A 19,058-nucleotide genomic window follows, 5' to 3' on the forward strand; every position below is an offset into this window, starting at 1 on the left:
ATATGATGCTGAGCGGAAGCTAGCATGATACAGAACGTAAGGTTATGTATATAACCAAGTTCTGTGAATGCTAGTGACGCTCAGCGTCTAGGCGCCACTGCGGCCCTTGATTTTTCATTGTGGTGACATTTTTTGGGAAGGAGATGAGTGTGTGGCCCCACCCCTGCTTATATAGGTAGCAGATGGGGGTGTGGTCAGACGGATGTTGGTATGTAAAGGTACATTTTGGAATTATTCAGTGTATATACGCTAAAGCGAGATATATGCAATATGACGCTGAGAGTCACTAGCATTCACAGAACTTGGTTATATACATAACCTTACGTTAACCCTTTCACTACCACACTACAGACAGTTAACCGTTTGTTAAAAAGTTTGAGTGCTCCTGCCGCACACAGGTGACTATGGAATGAAGAATGGCTGGTGGTTTAAGTAAATTAATAACCCTTCATTTAATAAATACTAACATACACACACACACACACACACATACATACTGTACATACATACTGTACATACACTCACACACACTAGCCTTTGTTCTGTGTCACCTAAACGCCCTCCCATTACCGCACCCATCCCCTCTCACCACCCCACCTGTCCTTCTCTCTATCTACTACCGTCTCCCTCTCTCTCCAACCCTCTCTGTGCCTCCCCATCTCTCTCTCTCTCTCTCTCCTACCCACTCGCTCTCTCCAACCCTCTCTGTGCCTCCCCCATCTCTCTCTCTCTCCTACACACTTGCTCTCTCCAACCCTCTCTGTGCCTCCCCCATCTCTCTCTCTCTCTCTCCTACACACTCGCTCTCTCCAACCCTCTCTGTGCCTCCCCCATCTCTCTCTCTCTCCTACACACTTGCTCTCTCCAACCCTCTCTGTGCCTCCCCCATCTCTCTCTCTCTCTCTCCTACACACTCGCTCTCTCCAACCCTCTCTGTGCCTCCCCCATCTCTCTCTCTCACCTACCCACTTGCTCTCTCCAACCCTCTCTGCACCTCCCCCATCTCTCTCTCTCTCTCTCTCTCTCCAACCCTCTCTGCGCCTCCCCCATCTCTCTCTCTCTCTCTCTCTCTCTCTCTCCTACCCACTCGCTCTCTCCAACCCTCTCTGCACCTCCCCCATCTCTCTCTATCTCTCTCTCCAACCCTCTCTGCACCTCCCCCCCCCTCTCTCTCTCTCTCCTACCCACTCGCTCTCTCCAACCCTCTCTGCGCCTCCCCCCTCTCTCTCTCTCTCTCTCTCTCTCTCCTACCCACTCGCTCTCTCCGACCCTCTCTGCGCCTCCCCCCCTCTCTCTCTCTCTCCTACCCACTCGCTCTCTCCGACCCTCTCTGTGCCTCCCCCCTCTCTCTCTCTCTCTCTCTCTCTCTCTCTCCTACCCACTCGCTCTCTCCGACCCTCTCTGTGCCTCCCCCCTCTCTCTCTCTCTCTCTCTCTCTCTCTCTCTCTCCTACCCACTCGCTCTCTCCAACCCTCTCTGTGCCTCCCCCCTCTCTCTCTCTCTCTCTCTCTCTCTCTCTCTCTCTCTCTCTCTCTCTCCTACCCACTCGCTCTCTCCAACCCTCTCTGTGCCTCCCCCCTCTCTCTCTCTCTCTCTCTCTCTCTCTCTCTCTCTCCTACCCACTCGCTCTCTCCAACCCTCTCTGTGCCTCCCCCCTCTCTCTCTCTCTCTCTCTCTCTCTCTCTCTCCTACCCACTCGCTCTCTCCAACCCTCTCTGTGCCTCCCCCATCTCTCTCTCTCTCCTACCCACTCTCTCTCTCCGACCCTCTCTGCGCCTCCCCCATCTCTCTCTCTCTCTCTCTCTCTCTCTCTCCTACCCACTCGCTCTCTCCAACCCTTTCTCTCCTCCCCCCTCTCCCTCTCTCTCTCCCCCCTCTCCCTCTCTCTCTCTCCAACCGCGTCTCTACTTTTCGTAGCTCCATTTCAGCAGACCCCTCTCTGATTGGTTGAGCCCATTTGAGCGAAGCCCCTCTCTGATTGGTTGAGTGAAGCCCCTCTCTGATTGGTTTAGCTCGCCACGCGTTAAAAGGCGGATGTAATGTTATCATATCAAGAAGATAAAAAGAAATGTACTACCAGATTCGCGTATAATGTTATTTCGCGTGACTTCGCAGTTTATTCATAACGTTATGCACATTTCACAACACAGCCAGCTGTCAGAAACTGTACATTGTAACGTTATATAACATTATATTATTATAACACGTTATGTTATTTCGCGGTTTATTCACATAACGTTATTTCACGTGACAAGTTCAACACAGCCCAGCTGTCAGAAACTGTTTAGATCACTGTTTAGTGTTTACACTCCCCACTTACTGTAACTGTACCATGTTCTACATATAATCTCATCTCATGCACCTTGTTGTGTATCCTGTTTATTTTTCCTCATTATTATATTCAGAGTTAATTATATTGTTTACACTGTCTTTCTTCTATTATAACCCTGCCCATTTGATGTTCCCAAATCATATTCAGAAAGTATCACAGAGACTTCTATTGACCAAGGAATTAGTTATTATTAGTAAGACACAACATTTCCGTAGCAATCCGAGGTGACATTGACCACCAGACTCTTACTCTTAAGGCATTAACTGGGTTAATTAATATAAATGTTATATTGTAACTGTCTAGTTACACATTGGTTCCGAAACATGTATGTTCCAGGCTGCAATTAAAACTTTGAATCTGAGAGAGCTCTGGTCAGCGAAGCCGGCGATGCGAGCGATTATTATTGGTTTTTAATGACAAACCAAATACATAATCCAACATATGTGTAAAGGCACACACAACATATTCCAGTTAACGGTATATTTTTTAAATGATTCGTTATGGCATAATCAATACTTCCATGCGTATAAATTGCGTTCGCGACCTCCATGTTTTAGGGTATTCATCAGAAAACTCGGATCCGGGATTCGGCTCCCATCCGTCGGCCAAGAACTGTGGGTTTTCAGCCTCTCTCTCTGGAGCTTAACGGAGTTTCGAAGCTAGAGGAGCTTGTCGCGGCTCATGCGCGTGCTCGGCCAATCAGAGAGGGGTCTGCAGAAATGGGCTCAACCAATCAGAGAGGGGTCTGCAGAAATGGGCTCAACCAATCAGAGAGGGGTCTGCAGAAATGGGCTCAACCAATCAGAGAGGGGTCTGCAGAAATGGGCTCAACCAATCAGAGAGGGGTCTGCAGAAATGGAGCTACGAAAAGTAGAGACGCTCTCCAACCTTCTCTCTCCTCCCCCATCTCTCTCTCTCTCTCTCTCCTACCCACTCTCTCTCTCTCTCTCCTCCCCCCTCTCCCTCTCTCACCAGGTCATTAGAGGTCTGGTGCTCTGGCGGCTCGAGTGGATCAGCGGCTGGACTGTTGGACGGCATGACGGGGACGTCTTCACCGAACGGTGGGTAGAAAGCGCACACAGGGAAAAAAGGCTCAAATCAAATAGTAAAATAAAATAAAAAGGGTCCTCAGGAGCTGCAGGTGTGGATTCAGTCACTCAAGTCAAGTCTGTCCTCCCTCTCTCCTGGGGGAAGAGGAAAAAGGAAACACACTCAGTTTTAATGACACCCCCTTCTGACACACACACACACACACACACACACACACACACACACACACACACACACACACACACACACACACACACACACACACACACACACACACACACACACACACACACACACACACACACACACACACACACACACACACACACACACACACACACACACACACACACACACACACACACACACACACACACACACACACACACACACACACACACTCATAAGCACATGTTAATAGTGTTGGATAACCCAGTTGGATTACATTACAGTCAGGGGAGGGCAGCCAACTGGAGCGCCCAAATACACAACTCGTTTAAAAACACAACTCATTTAATAACGCAACTTGTTTAATAGTGGTACAATTATGCAAGATGATGGGAAAGGAATTGGGGGCACTGTGGCACAGTGGGTAACACTGTTGCCTCAGAGCAACAAGGCCCTGGGTTGAACCCGACGGGGGGCCTCTCTGTGTGGAGTTTGCATGTTCTCCCTGTGTCTGAGTGGGTTTCCTCTGGACTCCGGTCTCCTCCCGCACCAAAACATGCATGCGAGCTACGCTCCTGCCATTGTCCTTGACCAGGGTTGGCATTACAACTGGGGTTGGTCCTTGGGCGTCTGCTCCTAAGTGGTTAGGATGGGTTAAATGCGGAGGAATAATTCCCCCATCCGGATTAATAAATTATATTAATTAGGGATGTCCGATATTATCGGCCGATATCGGCAGTAAAATGTGATATCGGAAAATATCGGTATCGGTAAAAAAAAAATTAAAACAATAACAATATATATATATATATATATATTTTTAACATTTATTTAACCTTTATTTACCCAGGCAAGCAAGTAAGAACCAATTCTTATTTTATTTATTGTCAAAAGTATGCATGTTGGTTTAATTCAACAACAAGAGATATGTAATGTTAATTTTAACTTTTTTAATGATCATATTTTGCACAGATAATGCTTACATTTAGAAAGCCTTTTGAATGCATCCAGTGAAATTATTAGTTACCTGAAATTATTCAGTTTTTTGGGGGGGAAACCCTGCATATATCGGTATCGGTTGATATCGGTATCGGAAATTAAGAGTTGGACAATATCGGAATATCGGTATCGGTAAAAAAGCCAATATCGAGCATCCCTAATATTAATATATATATATATATATATATATATATATATATATATATATATATATATATATATATATATATATATATATATATATATATATATATATATATATATATATATATATATATATATTATCATCCTTTATAAAGGTGCTATAGATAACATTCAGCCACTAGATGTCGCACTAGAGCACCAGTCATTTATTCAATCGGGTGCATTCCACGTGGGGAAATGGGAAGTAGGGAGGTGATAGATGCAGCAACATGTAAACAACAACATTCATTTTGGACCCACCAAAATCTTTTAAATGATCAATTCATTCATCAATATTTTGTTGGTGGGAAAATAAATACCTGTTTTTTTTATGATTACATAAACTGTTTATCTATAGCACCTTTACTCTCTAGTCTAGCCCTTCGTGTAACCACTAACCCTAACCTCTCCAACACAGATATAGAATGTGGGTCATACCTGCCTGAAAGACAATCAGGCTATGTCTGTATTGTATAGGAAAGCATTGTGCAGCACTCCACACAACTCAACCTTAAACACTAACCCACAAAACAGTTCTTATTAACATGGGCTAGTGACTTTGTCAACCATTTGTCAAGCACAAGCACACACACACACACACACACACACACACACACACACACACACACACACACACACTCTCTCTCATTCTTAGAAGACATGAGGTTTATTTATTGAAACAGATAGGGAAAAAAACATTCCCAGTTTATGTATTATTTGACTGTGGCTGACATACTACTTCCCTCTCTAATAGAGTCTCTATCTCTCACACACACACACACACACACACACACACATACACACAAAAGGCCCTGAAGCTGTCTGTGGAACAGGTGTGTGTGTGTGATTGATGGAACTTCTGCTCATGCAGAACTGCAAATATTCCAGTTCCTAGTGGTGACAGGTTTACACACACACACACACACACACACACACACACACACACACACACACACACACACACACACACACATGACACACACACACAACACGCTCTCTCTCTCTCTCACACACACACCACACACACACACACACATGACACACACACACAACACGCTCTTTCTCTCACACACACACACACACACACCTCCGGCCTTCTAAGCAGTTGCACACAGGTGTCCTCAAAATAATCTGGAATCAGTTTCAGCAAGACAGAGGCAGAATCTGATTGATGTATACCGATGGAAAAATATGTCTGACCGTGGCGTCTACTGTACTTATGTAACGTGGTAGAAACCTTGCAATGGTAGCCCCTTGGTGGAAACTTACTCCTAAGTTAAATACCCTCCACTTTGCCATCTGATTTGGATCCTTTTCAGGTGACGGAATGGATAAGTCCATGGTAACTATTTAACATACGTGGTCACATGGTGCTGGTGACTGTGAGCGGAGGGTTTGCGGGTTGAGGCTGTCGGCCGGGGACAGGTGTTGAGCGCAAAGTGTTGGCTAGTACCGGCCAAACTCACTGGTATACACACACACATGCACACACACACACACCAATTCAGAGAATTTAGGTCACTCAGTCAAGCTCTGTCATATAAGCCTACACCACGCATATTATTAACACAGATGTATACACATACTGTCATTTAATTGTTCACATATGCATGCGAACTGTAGAGCTATAACAATGTCAACAACAGGCACAATCCGACATAGTCATCAAAGGCCTCCCTCGGCACGGGCCTATAGTAGGAGGAGGGGACAGAGTTGCGCAGCGCAGGGGAAAGGATTGTGCGAAGCTGTACAGCGAGGAGGTAATAATGAAAATCTATTTGGAAAGACCACCGGATGGCCTTTTACTATAAACAGCCTATAATAATAACCACGGCGGGTTCAACCCGATGGAAGACTTGGTTTGTGCCGCGGTGGCGGGTAACTAACGGCGACGAATCACGATAGATTACTGGGTCATCAGGTAAAACGCGCGTGCGCTTTCGGGCAGAATATGGACCCGTTAACCCCACCGGGCGCGCGCGCCGCGGAGACGCTCCCGCGCGCGCGCTTCTGTGTCTGGAGAGACGGTGCGCGGCGTGCGCCCGGTTTACCTGCGGGGGGCAGATGTGGCGGAGAGCCAGCCATAAACGCTCCACCACTAGGCATGCAGTGATTGTTCGAGAGCTTAGTGTATAATATTCTAGTTGCAGTTTCCCCCCTTCATTAGGCCTACTGTACATAGAACTCCTCAAGTTCACTCGCCCACCATGGCCGTGTTGTTTAAAGCGCTCCGTCTTCACGAGCCATCAGCTCAAACGGAACCCGGTTTGACTCTATAGAGCGCGCAGCAGGCTGTGATGCGTAATTATGGTGATCGTGTGTAGGTGTGTGTATTCACAAGACAAAGGGATTTATTAATAATTACCGTGTTGCCCGTCCCAGGCCCCGGACCCCGCGATCGTCTGTCTCGACGCGCTCTCCCTCGCTCTCTCTCTCTCTCTACCGGGTGTCTCTCCGTTGCTTCTTGCTCGAGCTCCCCGCCTGCTGCCACTCTCCACCGGCCTGCTCTCACGAGCCGCATAGGCCGCCGCACCGGGGAGGTTTCCGCGCGGTCCTAGCGTCTGCAAACCGTGTGCACACACGCACGCGCACACATTATACGCACGCACACTAGTGGACACACAGCACACTCACTCTGTTGCTTTCTCTCTCTCTCTCTCTCTCTCTACACACACTAACATACACCGTGTTTGAATAATATTCTACAGTTATAACTTGAATCAGGTATTCAGCTTAAATACAAATCAGCTACTATAAACATGGGGGACCCTGATGTAAACAAGACGAAAGTCTTTCTCTGGTCTGCATCCCCTTAACAATTGTGTGTATTGAGCTGTACTGTATTGTACCCATTCTGCAATCTGTTAATAAAGTTTTCAATCAATCAATCAATCAATCAAGTCCATACTTTCCAATGTAGTCTAGATTTTTCAGAGATGAAAAGGTTAATATTATCAATGGATGTGAATGAGCAGAACTGAAATCCATTCATAGGCCTAGACCTAGAACACACATTTATAGTAGGCCCAGTTTATGTTAGTTATGCCTCTCTTATTAAGGTTTATCTTACCTTATGGCCATTTCTAGGAGATATACTCACAAAAGAGAATGGTACAGCATTGTTGGCACTTGTTAGACTAGGTGGGCTGATAGGAAAGAGGAGGGTTTAGTGTAGGCTCTCCCAATTTAGAAAATAGTCCCTATTATAATTACTACTGAAACTAAAGTGACACATTGTACATTAAATTGTAATGTAAACCACTTAAATCTCCTAAAGGGAACATGACCCCCCCCCCCCTGGTAAATAAAACAGACCTACAGTTAAACACTGATAATATGACACTGTTGTCATTGGGTTTAAATATTGGGGGCACAGGACATTTTCAAGAACAACAGCAAAAGGCAGGGAGGGGACTTCTGGATTAGAGCCTGGAGATAAAGAATATGTAATAATTTACGAGTGAATAGGCTACTAAATGAAGCTACATGTATTTTGTACGTATCAATCAGCCTATTTGTTTTGCACTAATTAAGGAGATTGATGACAACCATGGTGAAAGAGCTGTGCCAGATTTTCTCTAAGAATCATGTCATTAGATATTACATTTTCTGAAAAGGTAAACAGTTTACATTGTTTGAATATGTAATATATTTTTCATGTGGTAGATTAGTACATATTTCAAGCGAGAACTGCTGTCAGAATTGTGGAACTGATACCATGCAGTGACACAGGCATGTGGATACAGCCAACACCAAACGACATAAAACCTCTACTATACTTTACTAGTAAAGAATCAACATTAAATAATAATAATAAGGAACTTCAAGTTAAAGAGGGAAAAAAAGGTATAATTACTGCATTTACATGGCATCAGTCCAGAATATATTTTTTGGGACAATCTGTACCCCCCCTCCCCCTTCTCACACACACTGTCTGGCCTACATTTATGACCCAAATCAGCTCAGACAGGTGGACTAAAAGTGGAGATTAAATGGCCTGTGATGGTTGGTTTTTATGAAGGGAAATAGACATAAACGTATTGTGTGTGTGTAGGGGGGGGTCATAGAGGCTCCTGGTGGAGAGACAGTGGGGGTGGCTTGTGAATTGCCCAGAGAGGTAGCCCTAATAGCCTATAGTAGGTTGGCTGGGGGGTTATTTAGAGTTATTTATAGCAGTCCATAAGGTCATGAACAACAGAAACTTTTAAGAGCTTTATTCAGTCACCCCACCTCCCTGCTCACACACACACACACAGCCCAGACATAACCTCTGAAGGACACTCATGGGAAACATGAGAACAGCTCATCCATATTAATGAGGACTCCCAAGTCTGGAGTAAAAAGAGAAAAAATAAATGAGTTTTAAGACCGACACAGGAACAGAGACCATCAAACTGGGGGTCCATGTTAAATAATATATATATATTTTTTTTATTGTAGATGAATTATATCCACACATACACATTGACAGGTCTACTCCGGTAGAGAGCATCAGAGCTGCGCGTGTCTACAGTTCTATGTTGGGACACGTCTTGCTCTCTCTCTCTCTCTCTCTCTCTCTCTCTCACACTGACACACACACTGACACACACACACACACACACACACACACACACACAGCCAATCATTAAGTCAGACAAGCAATCATATTCAATAGTCCTTCGTCAGTCATTCAGGGTTTTGAAACAAGAACCGGACACAAGAGATAAATCATAAGTTTCCAAATGTCAGTTATAACCAGGATATGAGGTTATGTCCAGATGGTGGGGGTGGGGGCAAGGTACATGAGTAGCACCTCACATACAACATACTACTGAGCTGCCTGTACGGAAACCACAGCAAGCGGCAGAGATAGCACTTGAACGAGTCCATGAGGCACAGGTTATTGTGGATATGAATTTACAATTTTCTTTACATTGAAAAAAAAAAGGACAGAGATACAGTACTTCAACTTCCATAATCCTGTGCCTTATGACAGGACGCATCGCTTTGGGTGACCCTGTTACAGCAGAGAATTTCACATTTACACGCACACGTGCACACACACACACACAGACCACAGATTTTTACTGTCTGTAGTCCCAAGGCAGTACCAGATACACCCAGGCTTCAACGACTTGAACCGCATTTCTCATGCAACGCCACCCCTCTCACACAGGTATCGGCTAGCTACCTATATACTCGCCCGGGAGTTCCACACCGCACTGCCTTAGCCAGAGGCTAAAACTCAAAACCGGTGCAGCATGAAAACTCTCATTAACTTTATCTCAGCAGGGCCTGACCAATACACATACACTCGCACACTGACACACTCCCGACGACTCGGAAACTGAATGAATAAAAGACATGAAATGAAACGACAATCAAAACCGAATCAAAAGCAAAGCAATAAATACGAAGCACACAGTGCTGATTACAGGAAGAAAAAAAGGGAGGAAAAAACGCTATAGTCTCAAGTCTCGTCTTTTCTTCCAATGACCTTCGAAGAATTTCTCTCTCTCTCCGCTCTGATGACATGAAACATCTCCAATCACACACTTTCTAAACGCCTTTCTTCCTACCGTTTGGTATACAGTATATTCCTTTCACATGCTTTGATCTCTCCATCTCCTCTCTCCCTGGACCCTCTCACTTACTAGACCCTCTCACAGCTCAAATGCAGAGCACACACACTATAGCATAAATCAGTAGATTTTCAGATTCTCTTTTATAAAGCTATTTACGATCAAATCAAAACTAGATAAAAACAAAAGTAAAACCACATTGAACAGTAACAATACAAACATAATCACAGCTATACATCAGTAGGGACCAGGTCGCCCACTATTCAGAAACCTTCCCAGAGTGAGCGCTGATCTGGGGTCTGGGGTCTGGGGTTGACCTTATTCAAATGAACAGACTGAAGCTGATTCTAGATCAGCGCTCCCACTTTGAGAGGGTTTGCGAATGTGGACCCAGGGGTCATTTGGTGTCCAGCATTGTGATTGGTTGATTAGCAGTGGCACTCCAATCCCATTGGCTAATGTTGAATATTATTTCCCGACGATGGTCGAGTCTTCTTTGGCATGGCCTTGATGAAAGCTGCAGTCAAGTAACGACACTCTGCCTGAGGTGAGATAGACAACTTGGTTAGCACTCAGTGAACACTGAATTTAATCCACTTTAACACCAATCAATATGATGATATAATATGAATACCAATCAAAATATCCAAACGCTAACGCCAACAGTATGTGTTCTCCAGAGTCAGACAAGAAAACAGATACCAATTTCCTCTCTGTGCGTTCAGTAGAAAGCTATCAGGATGCAAGCTAGCCTAGTTTACCACAAGTTAATGGAAGCGGATTAAAACTCCGGGAGAGGTGTTTTTGGGCCAACAGCTAGGCTCGCTGGTCCGTATCCGCTTCAGTTCATTTGTGCTGCTAAGCTAGGCAGCCAGATAGCTTTCTACTGAATGCACAGAGAGGACATTGGTATCTATCTTCTTGTCTCACGCTGGAGACAAGACAGTAAGCCAATTTCCCATAATGTTCCTTTAACGTTTAACACCCAAGAGAGAGGGAGAGATTGTATGGCATCACTTACTGTTACTTGGTGTCCTGTGTTCACTTTAACCAGCTAAACAGAGAGATATGAGAAAAGATTTGTTATGTGGAGAACAATGTCATTGAAAACCATATACATCTTGTGCTACAGAGGATTCAGTATTGGTAACACTTAACCTTAGGGGCCACAGTTATAATGATTAAGTACCAATAAACTAACGAGGGAGTATTATGTAAACAAAAGGATAATGAACCATTAGTTACAGTGCTTAGCTTCGCTTCCCAGTGACATTCAGTAAAGAACTATCCGTTTCACTCTCAAATCCCCATTTGTACCCACTCACCTCAAATTGTAAAAGTTATCAGTTAATTAACATTTGTTCCTACACCTTTTATAGTTCCTTTATTAGTTCCTGGGTACTTAGTCATGATCTGTGCCCTCTAAGGTGTAACAGAGGATTCTACATCCAGCTCCACCAGCCTGCCCTGCCACACACTAGACAGATTTAGACCACGGTTAGCGCCCACCAATAATCAGCAGCAGGGAGTAATGAGAACCAGACCAGCTCCTCCAGTGGAGAGTTGGCCTTCCTTGGTATAGAAATACCATCTTTCATCCTTGTGGTTTCATTTTCTACAGCCTCTATTGTATACCCAACTCTCAACTCCTATCATGTCACACAGACAAAGGAAACTATCCATTCACCCCCTTTTTCTGGGCTCCCAGTGTAAGAGAGTTGGGGAAGTCTGTGAAACTCACTCCTCTCTGGTGCATATGCTGTACAGGATCAAGAGTTAGCGCCGCTGTCTTATATGCCGACAACAAGCGCAGGATACACGGTTCAAGACTGGATAGAGGCCTCATGCTGAGAGGAAGCTCTAGTCCGGGAGTCTCAAACTCATGTGGGCCAGACAAAACCCCTCCAGATGATATCAGATTATAGTGATCATTATTATTATTTATCTATTAATGTATTATTATTATTTCTATTCATTTCTTTTTACAAATATTCATTAGCTAATTATCTTGTTTCACATAAACACAAAAATAAAATAAAATATTAAGAAAAAATATTATTTCAGTATGCAAATGAGTCATTGCGAACAACCGTTCACAGTCTTCTGTGTTCTGTTTGGCAGCTAGCGGATAACCAACTTTAGAAGTGGAAAAGCGTTGTCATTAGTCTGTCTTGCGCTATCCTGATGTATTTGTATACTGTATGCACCTGTGTATTGTATTTTATTATGTCAAATAAAATCAATCAATCAAAGAAGTGGACGATGGATTCTTCTTTTTTGTCGAATTCAATGGAAACGCCACCCGTCCCATCTACAAGGAGACAAACCGGCGTTCTAAAAGAACATCATCTCAAGTGCCATTAATCAACTAAAGTAGCAGTGTGTAGAGGGAGACTAGAGGGAGGAACAAGCTACGCATGCAGCAGAATCTCTTCCAGAAAGTGAGAAAAGAATCCGATACGGCAGTTGAAGCACGTTATTATGTGGTGAGTGAGATGGTGCTTGAACGACGTAACTGCAGGCTGGTTTTTTAAAACACTGCATGCTACAGGCGGGTAACATTGTCTGTCCAGATAAAAAGAGCCTATTCAGCAACATCAGTCACATCAGATTACTCAGCCATCACATGGATTTATGATCAGTTAGGTTTCAGTGTATAGCATGACTCTTTTTGGTTGAATACTTGAAGTGGCCCCCTTGTCAGAAGACAGGCCCCCCAGGTAATTCTAGTTTGAGACCCCCTGCTCTAGTCCTTGCTAGCATGAATGAGACCTGTAACACTAAGAGTTGTATTCCGTAATTACCAGGTTGGTTGGTAATTACTTGCCATGGTAGTGATATACTAATTATTAGACTATTCACACTGATTGTAAGCATCTGCATGGGAGTCAACTAAATGTCTAAAAAAATATATGGAACGCAACACCAGGATAGTTGTAAGACAAAACAACTCTGATAGTAGAAATTCTAGAAGCAACAACCACCCACCATCTTCCATTTGTATACTATAAAATCGTATACTCAATGGGTCTCATTCCCGAACGGATTTATGACAAAACATTTCCTCTCCAATTTAAGACATATTAGCGGTAGTAGCGCGATTCCCCAAATTTTCCTGAGATCGGATTTGCCCGTGGCTGAGAGCAGAATTTAAGAGTGCTGAGGAGCACACTTATGATTGATTGACTGATTGAACATTTTATTAACTTGACAGACTGTGTTCTCATAGTGATTCCTTCATGTCAACGCTACAGGCCTCCTTGGAATTAATTACTTAATCATAATTAAAATAAATATGACAATATATGTACGATAAGAAATTACGCATTTGATGTCGGAAAAATAAATAATATGGATTCATCTGATCACAGGGCAGCTGGATTAACCATATCTGAACCAGCTATTTTGGACAAATGTATAATTACTTTAATTACTCAGATATTCAAACACAATTATGCAATTATTGTGAAATGATTGAAAATAATAATTATTTAATGCCTTCTGTGGAATTTGTATTTCTTATTTGTTACATATCTGTTTTAATGATTAATTATACATTTGAAAGAATGCAGGTCAACATGCAATATATCCCATTGATTGGTATACAATGGGACAGACCTTTGTTTGATATAGCTATAAACCTGCATTCCTTCGAATATATCATTAATCAATTAAACTGATATTGAAATACACTATATACACCAACACTGAAATGACAGTGGATAAATAAAAAAATAAGAACTAAAGCTAATCGCATGGAAATAGACTGCATTAATATTCCATAAGTCTTGTGTGCGCCAGTATAGCCTATGTGTCTAATGAATGAACAGTATATAGGCTTATATTGTTCTAATTACTTGTTTCATTAGGATTTAGTAGATACTATATGCTCTGCCCTACCTACGTACAGTAAGTACAGTACACATATTAAGGCCGCCAGAGTCGGGCGTACCAGCGGACTGCATGGTGGACTGTACTACGGTCTATGCGGCGGGCAGTGCAGTATATTTGCTGCTCTCCTAATAAAACAAGTCATGATTAGAATAATATAAGCCTATACTGCGTTCATTCATTACGCGCATAGGCTATACAGTACTGCACACGCGCGTGTGTGTATGTGTGTGTGTGTGTGTGTACATTAATCTAATCTCATTTTGATCGGTTGCAAAGCGCTTCCGCATATCGGCAACCATTTTCACACGGCTGCATCGTCAGTTACATTCTAATGAGCTGGACAGGTGTGTCTACCTATTGACTTTTTGCGATTTCATCTGCACACTTCCCTATTGGCTGCCTTATAAGGAGCTTCGGACGGGGACGCGCGTTCATGTTTCAGAGCGGTGAAATTCCTCATCGCGGCATCTCAGCTGAGACAGTTTGAGTCATTAAGACATCTTCCCGACACGTTGGGGACTCAGAGTGAACTTGTCGTAGATTCTGTCTCAGTCGGTTCCAAGATAAGTCTTCCAAGAGAACTCTTTGGAAAATATTCGGGAATGAGACCCAATGTGTCGGAGGAGGCATGAGACTACACCCTCCCCAGACCGACAGTAGGGCAGCGCAACAACCAGGAGGGAATTGGCATAACAACTAAATTTGGGGATGGGAGAAAAAGTGAAAAGTACAAAAAAAATAAGATATAATAATAATAACTTATACTGTATTTAGGCTACTTCTGTATAACCGAAACATCCAAACCCATTTAGTTTATATAGTAACAGGTAAGTCAAGGGCAGACCTCTGTGAGAGCAGCATGATCATGCAGACCTTCCACTACCAGACAGTATGCAGAGTGGCTATTAGAGCACACCTGTGTGTGTGTGTGACGGCTCTGGGGCCTTGGGGCCGAAGCAGCAGGTCAGAGGTCTAACGAGTGTTAGTCTGGGTAGAGGGAGCAGGTCAGGAAGTACTTTCACCACTTCCCCCTCGTAAAGAGGAGGAGCTAATGAGGGGGACTAGCGCTAATGAGGTAGAATGCTAATGAGGCTCACCGTGTGACACACGTACCTCTGTCCTTCCCATTCAGCAACCTCTCCTCCTCCTCACGGCCGTCATCTGCTCGGAGAGAGAGAGAGGCAGAGTGAGCACATGCTGCGTTGTCTGTGCATTGATTGTGTAATAGTGTGTGTGTGTGTGTGTGTGTGTGTGTGTGTGTGTGTGTGTGTGTGTGTGTGTGTGTGTGTGTGTGTGTGTGTGATTGAGTATATGGCTGAGCTATACAGTACATCCATTATTCAGTATTGATTGTTAAGTGTCTGTGTTATCGAATCGTGTTTTTCTTCATATTGTGAATCGTGACACACAATTGTGTTGTCTAGAAAGTGATGATAAAAGGCAGTTTCTCACAAAGATATCTCTGAAATATGAGAGCATGTTAAATTAAAAGGACTTTGATGCTATATCATACTTCATGATGAACATTACGTGGATTACTGCGACTTTAGAATAGAATAGAATAGAAATACTTTATTCATCCCGAGGGAAATTTGGCACTACAGATCACTCACAGTAAACAGTAAACATGTAGGTAGACAAAAACAAAAGTCACGAATAAGAATAAAAATAAGCCTAAGAATAAAATACGGTCTGGCATATACATTTCCTATGTTACATTCTAATATAAAATATACAGTAAAAATATACAGAAATATACAGTAAGTGTAAAATTGTACTATGTCGGTTTAAAAGTAAAAGTCCAGGAAGATGGTAACTGTCACCCTGTGCTCAGTGGTGCAGTGAGGCACAGTGATGCATTATAAAGTCTGATGGCTGTCGGAATGAAGGACTTCCATACATGAGCAGATATTTTAAGACATCGCTAATACAAAAATAAGTCCTTGTGAATATTGTGTGTGTGTGTGTGTGTGTGTGTGTGTGTGTGTGTGTGTGTGTGTGTGTGTGCGTGTGTGTGTGCGTGCGTGCGTGTGTGTGTGTGCGTGCGTGTGTGTGTGTGCGTGCGTGTGTGCTGTTCCTACCAGAGTGCAGCTCCTTCACTAGGGAGGACATGGTGTTGGTGATGGAGTCGGCTGCTACCAGCAGGTCATTACGCAGGTTCCTCCTGGGGCCTGAGGAACAACAGGCAGGAGAACATTTTAAGCTTAATTTTTTTTTTTTTAACATTATTTCGCGTGACAACACAGCCCAGCTGTCAGAAACTGTACATTGAGGGGGTTTGAATCAAAGCCCCATCGAAAGTACTCAAGCTCTACTCTCTTCTCTTTTGATATTTTTATTGGTTTTTTAAAAAGATTTTTCACATACAGTTACTTACATTACAAAACACACATTGGGACAGAAGGGGGGGGGGGGGGGGTTCCTCCAGTTCATCTATGCCGTCATGCCAGCAAAAACAGATCAAAAAGAAAAACAAGCAAAAAAAGGAAATCTAACCCAGACAGGCACTGCACAGTACTACACTTACCTCGAGCCCATTCACATGTAGGCATACATATATTATTTTTTTCTATCCAAAGTCTGTCCATTGGGCCTTTAGAAGGATCTGAGAAATTGTAGCAGGAAAGTAGTCCAATAGTGGGGCCCACACATCCTGAAAGGAAGCGTCGTTGCCTCTATGCATTGCACAGAGTCTTTCATGGGGTAGCACACCGAAGATCTCTCTGTACCACATCTGTATGGATGGAGGCCTATCCTTAATCCAGTTTATCAGAATGCATTTCCGGGCTGAAAGCAGAAGTTTATCAAATAGTTTGAATTGTAAGGGTGTCAAATTATTTTCCTTTGGTGGGAGTCCCAGTAAAAAAGCTCCTGGGTCCTTCTTTATTTTCACCTTGAAAATGTCGCTCAGCTCACGTGCCACTTGGCCCCAGAACCTGGATATACACTTACATTCCCAAAAGTAGTGATAGTAGGTGCCCAGATCTGTTTGACATTTCGAACATAATGGAGATATTGAACGGTCCATTTTGTTTAGTAACACAGGTGTGATGTGTAATCTGTGAAGAATTTTATATTGTGTTTCTCTTAGTCTGTTACAAGTATAAACCTTTTTAACTGAGTCAATGGCCTCCTGCCAGCCGTCTTCAATATATTCACTGTTAAAATCTCTTTCCCATTTGCGGAGGGATGGTAACTCCTGTGAGTCCAGTGAGTACAGCAGTGTAAACGCCGAGATGAAATGTGATACCTTACTACAGTTGGATAAGAAGTTCTCTGTTTTACTGTAAAGCTTCATTTTAATACCATATAATAAATGTCTAAACTTCCACATAAAATAAAAACATTTGATTATGTATTGTAAAATATCCAATACACATGAACTAGCACTAGTTTCTCCATAGCCAATCATTATTATTCTCCAAAAATGCCCCAGTCTTACCCTGAGCGAAGCCCTCTAAATGCCCCAGTCTTACCCTGAGCAAAGCCCTCTAAATGCCCCAGTCTTACCCTGAGCGAAGGCCTCTAAATGCCCCAGTCTAACCCTGAGCAAAGGCCTCTAAATGCCCCAGTCTTACCCTGAGCAAAGGCCTCTTAATGCCCCAGTCTTACCCTGAGCAAAGGCCTCTAAATGACCCAGTCTTACCCTGAGCAAAGGCCTCTAAATGCCCCAGTCTTACCCTGAGCGAAGCCCTCTAAATACCCCAGTCTTACCCTGAGCGAAGCCCTCTAAATGCCCCAGTCTTACCCTGAGCGAAGGCCTCTAAATGCCCTAGCCTTACCCTGAGCGAAGCCCTCTAAATGACCCAGTCTTACCCTGAGCGAAGGCCTCTAAATGCCCCAGTCTTACCCTGAGCGAAAGCCTCTAAATGCCCCAGTCTTACCCTGAGCAAAGCCCTCTAAATGCCCCAGTCTTATCCTGAGCAAAGCCCTCTAAATGCCCCAGTCTTACCCTGAGCGAAGGCCTCTAAATGCCCCAGTCTAACCCTGAGCAAAGGCCTCTAAATGCCCCAGTCTTACCCTGAGCAAAGGCCTGTAAATGCCCCAGTCTTACCCTGAGCAAAGGCCTCTAAATGACCCAGTCTTACCCTGAGCAAAGGCCTCTAAATGCCCCAGTCTTACCCTGAGCGAAGCCCTCTAAATGCCCCAGTCTTACCCTGAGCGAAGCCCTCTAAATGCCCCAGTCTTACCCTGAGCGAAGCCCTCTAAATGCCCCAGTCTTACCCTGAGCGAAGGCCTCGAAATGCCCTAGCCTTACCCTGAGCAAAGCCCTCTAAATGCCCCAGTCTTACCCTGAGCGAAGGCCTCTAAATGCCCCAGTCTTACCCTGAGCGAAGCCCTCTAAATGCCCCAGTCTTACCCTGAGCGAAGCCCTCTAAATGCCCCAGTCTTACCCTGAGCGAAGGCCTCTAAATGCCCCAGTCTAACCCTGAGCAAAGGCCTCTAAATGCCCCAGTCTTACCCTGAGCAAAGGCCTCTAAAGGCCCCAGTCTTACCCTGAGCGAAGGCCTCTAAATGCCCCAGTCTAACCCTGAGCAAAGGCCTATAATTGCCCCAGTCTAACCCTGAGCAAAGGCCTATAATTGCCCCAGTCTTACCCTGAGCAAAGGCCTCTAAATGACCCAGTCTTACCCTGAGCGAAGGCCTCTAAATGACCCAGTTTTACCCTGAGCAAAGGCCTATAATTGCCCCAGTCTTACCTTGAGCAATGGCCTATAATTGCCCCAGTCTTACCCTGAGCGAAGGCCTATAATTGCCCCAGTCTTACCCTGTGCAAAGGCCTATAATTGCCCCAGTCTTACCCTGAGCAAAGCCCTCTAAATGCCCCAGTCTTACCCTGAGCGAAGGCCTCTAAATGCCCCAGTCTA

General features: G+C 44.1%; 2 protein-coding genes across 2 annotated transcripts in view; both read right to left on the reverse strand.

The window, feature by feature from the left end:
* The window catches only part of dnmt3aa (DNA (cytosine-5-)-methyltransferase 3 alpha a), a 105,709-nt gene extending 98,493 nt beyond the window's left edge, over positions 1–7,216 (reverse strand). The window contains exons 1-2 of the mRNA XM_084315175.1: positions 7,098–7,216; positions 3,305–3,516 (exon numbers count right to left, since the gene is read on the reverse strand). Of these exons, the coding sequence (XP_084171301.1) occupies positions 3,305–3,370 (66 nt within the window). The 5' untranslated portion in view covers positions 3,371–3,516; positions 7,098–7,216. The remainder of the gene's footprint in view (positions 1–3,304; positions 3,517–7,097) is intronic.
* A 1,715-nt stretch (positions 7,217–8,931) lies between these two features.
* Positions 8,932–19,058, reverse strand: part of dtnba (dystrobrevin, beta a) — a 74,903-nt gene continuing 64,776 nt past the window's right edge. The window contains 4 exon segments of the mRNA XM_084314575.1: positions 8,932–10,838; positions 11,318–11,350; positions 15,288–15,351; positions 16,272–16,361. Of these exon segments, the coding sequence (XP_084170701.1) occupies positions 11,338–11,350; positions 15,288–15,351; positions 16,272–16,361 (167 nt within the window). The 3' untranslated portion in view covers positions 8,932–10,838; positions 11,318–11,337.

Source organism: Notolepis coatsorum, assembly GCF_963971535.1.
Source record: "Notolepis coatsorum genome assembly, chromosome: 5".
In the NCBI taxonomy this organism is placed as follows: Eukaryota; Metazoa; Chordata; class Actinopteri; order Aulopiformes; family Paralepididae; genus Notolepis; species Notolepis coatsorum.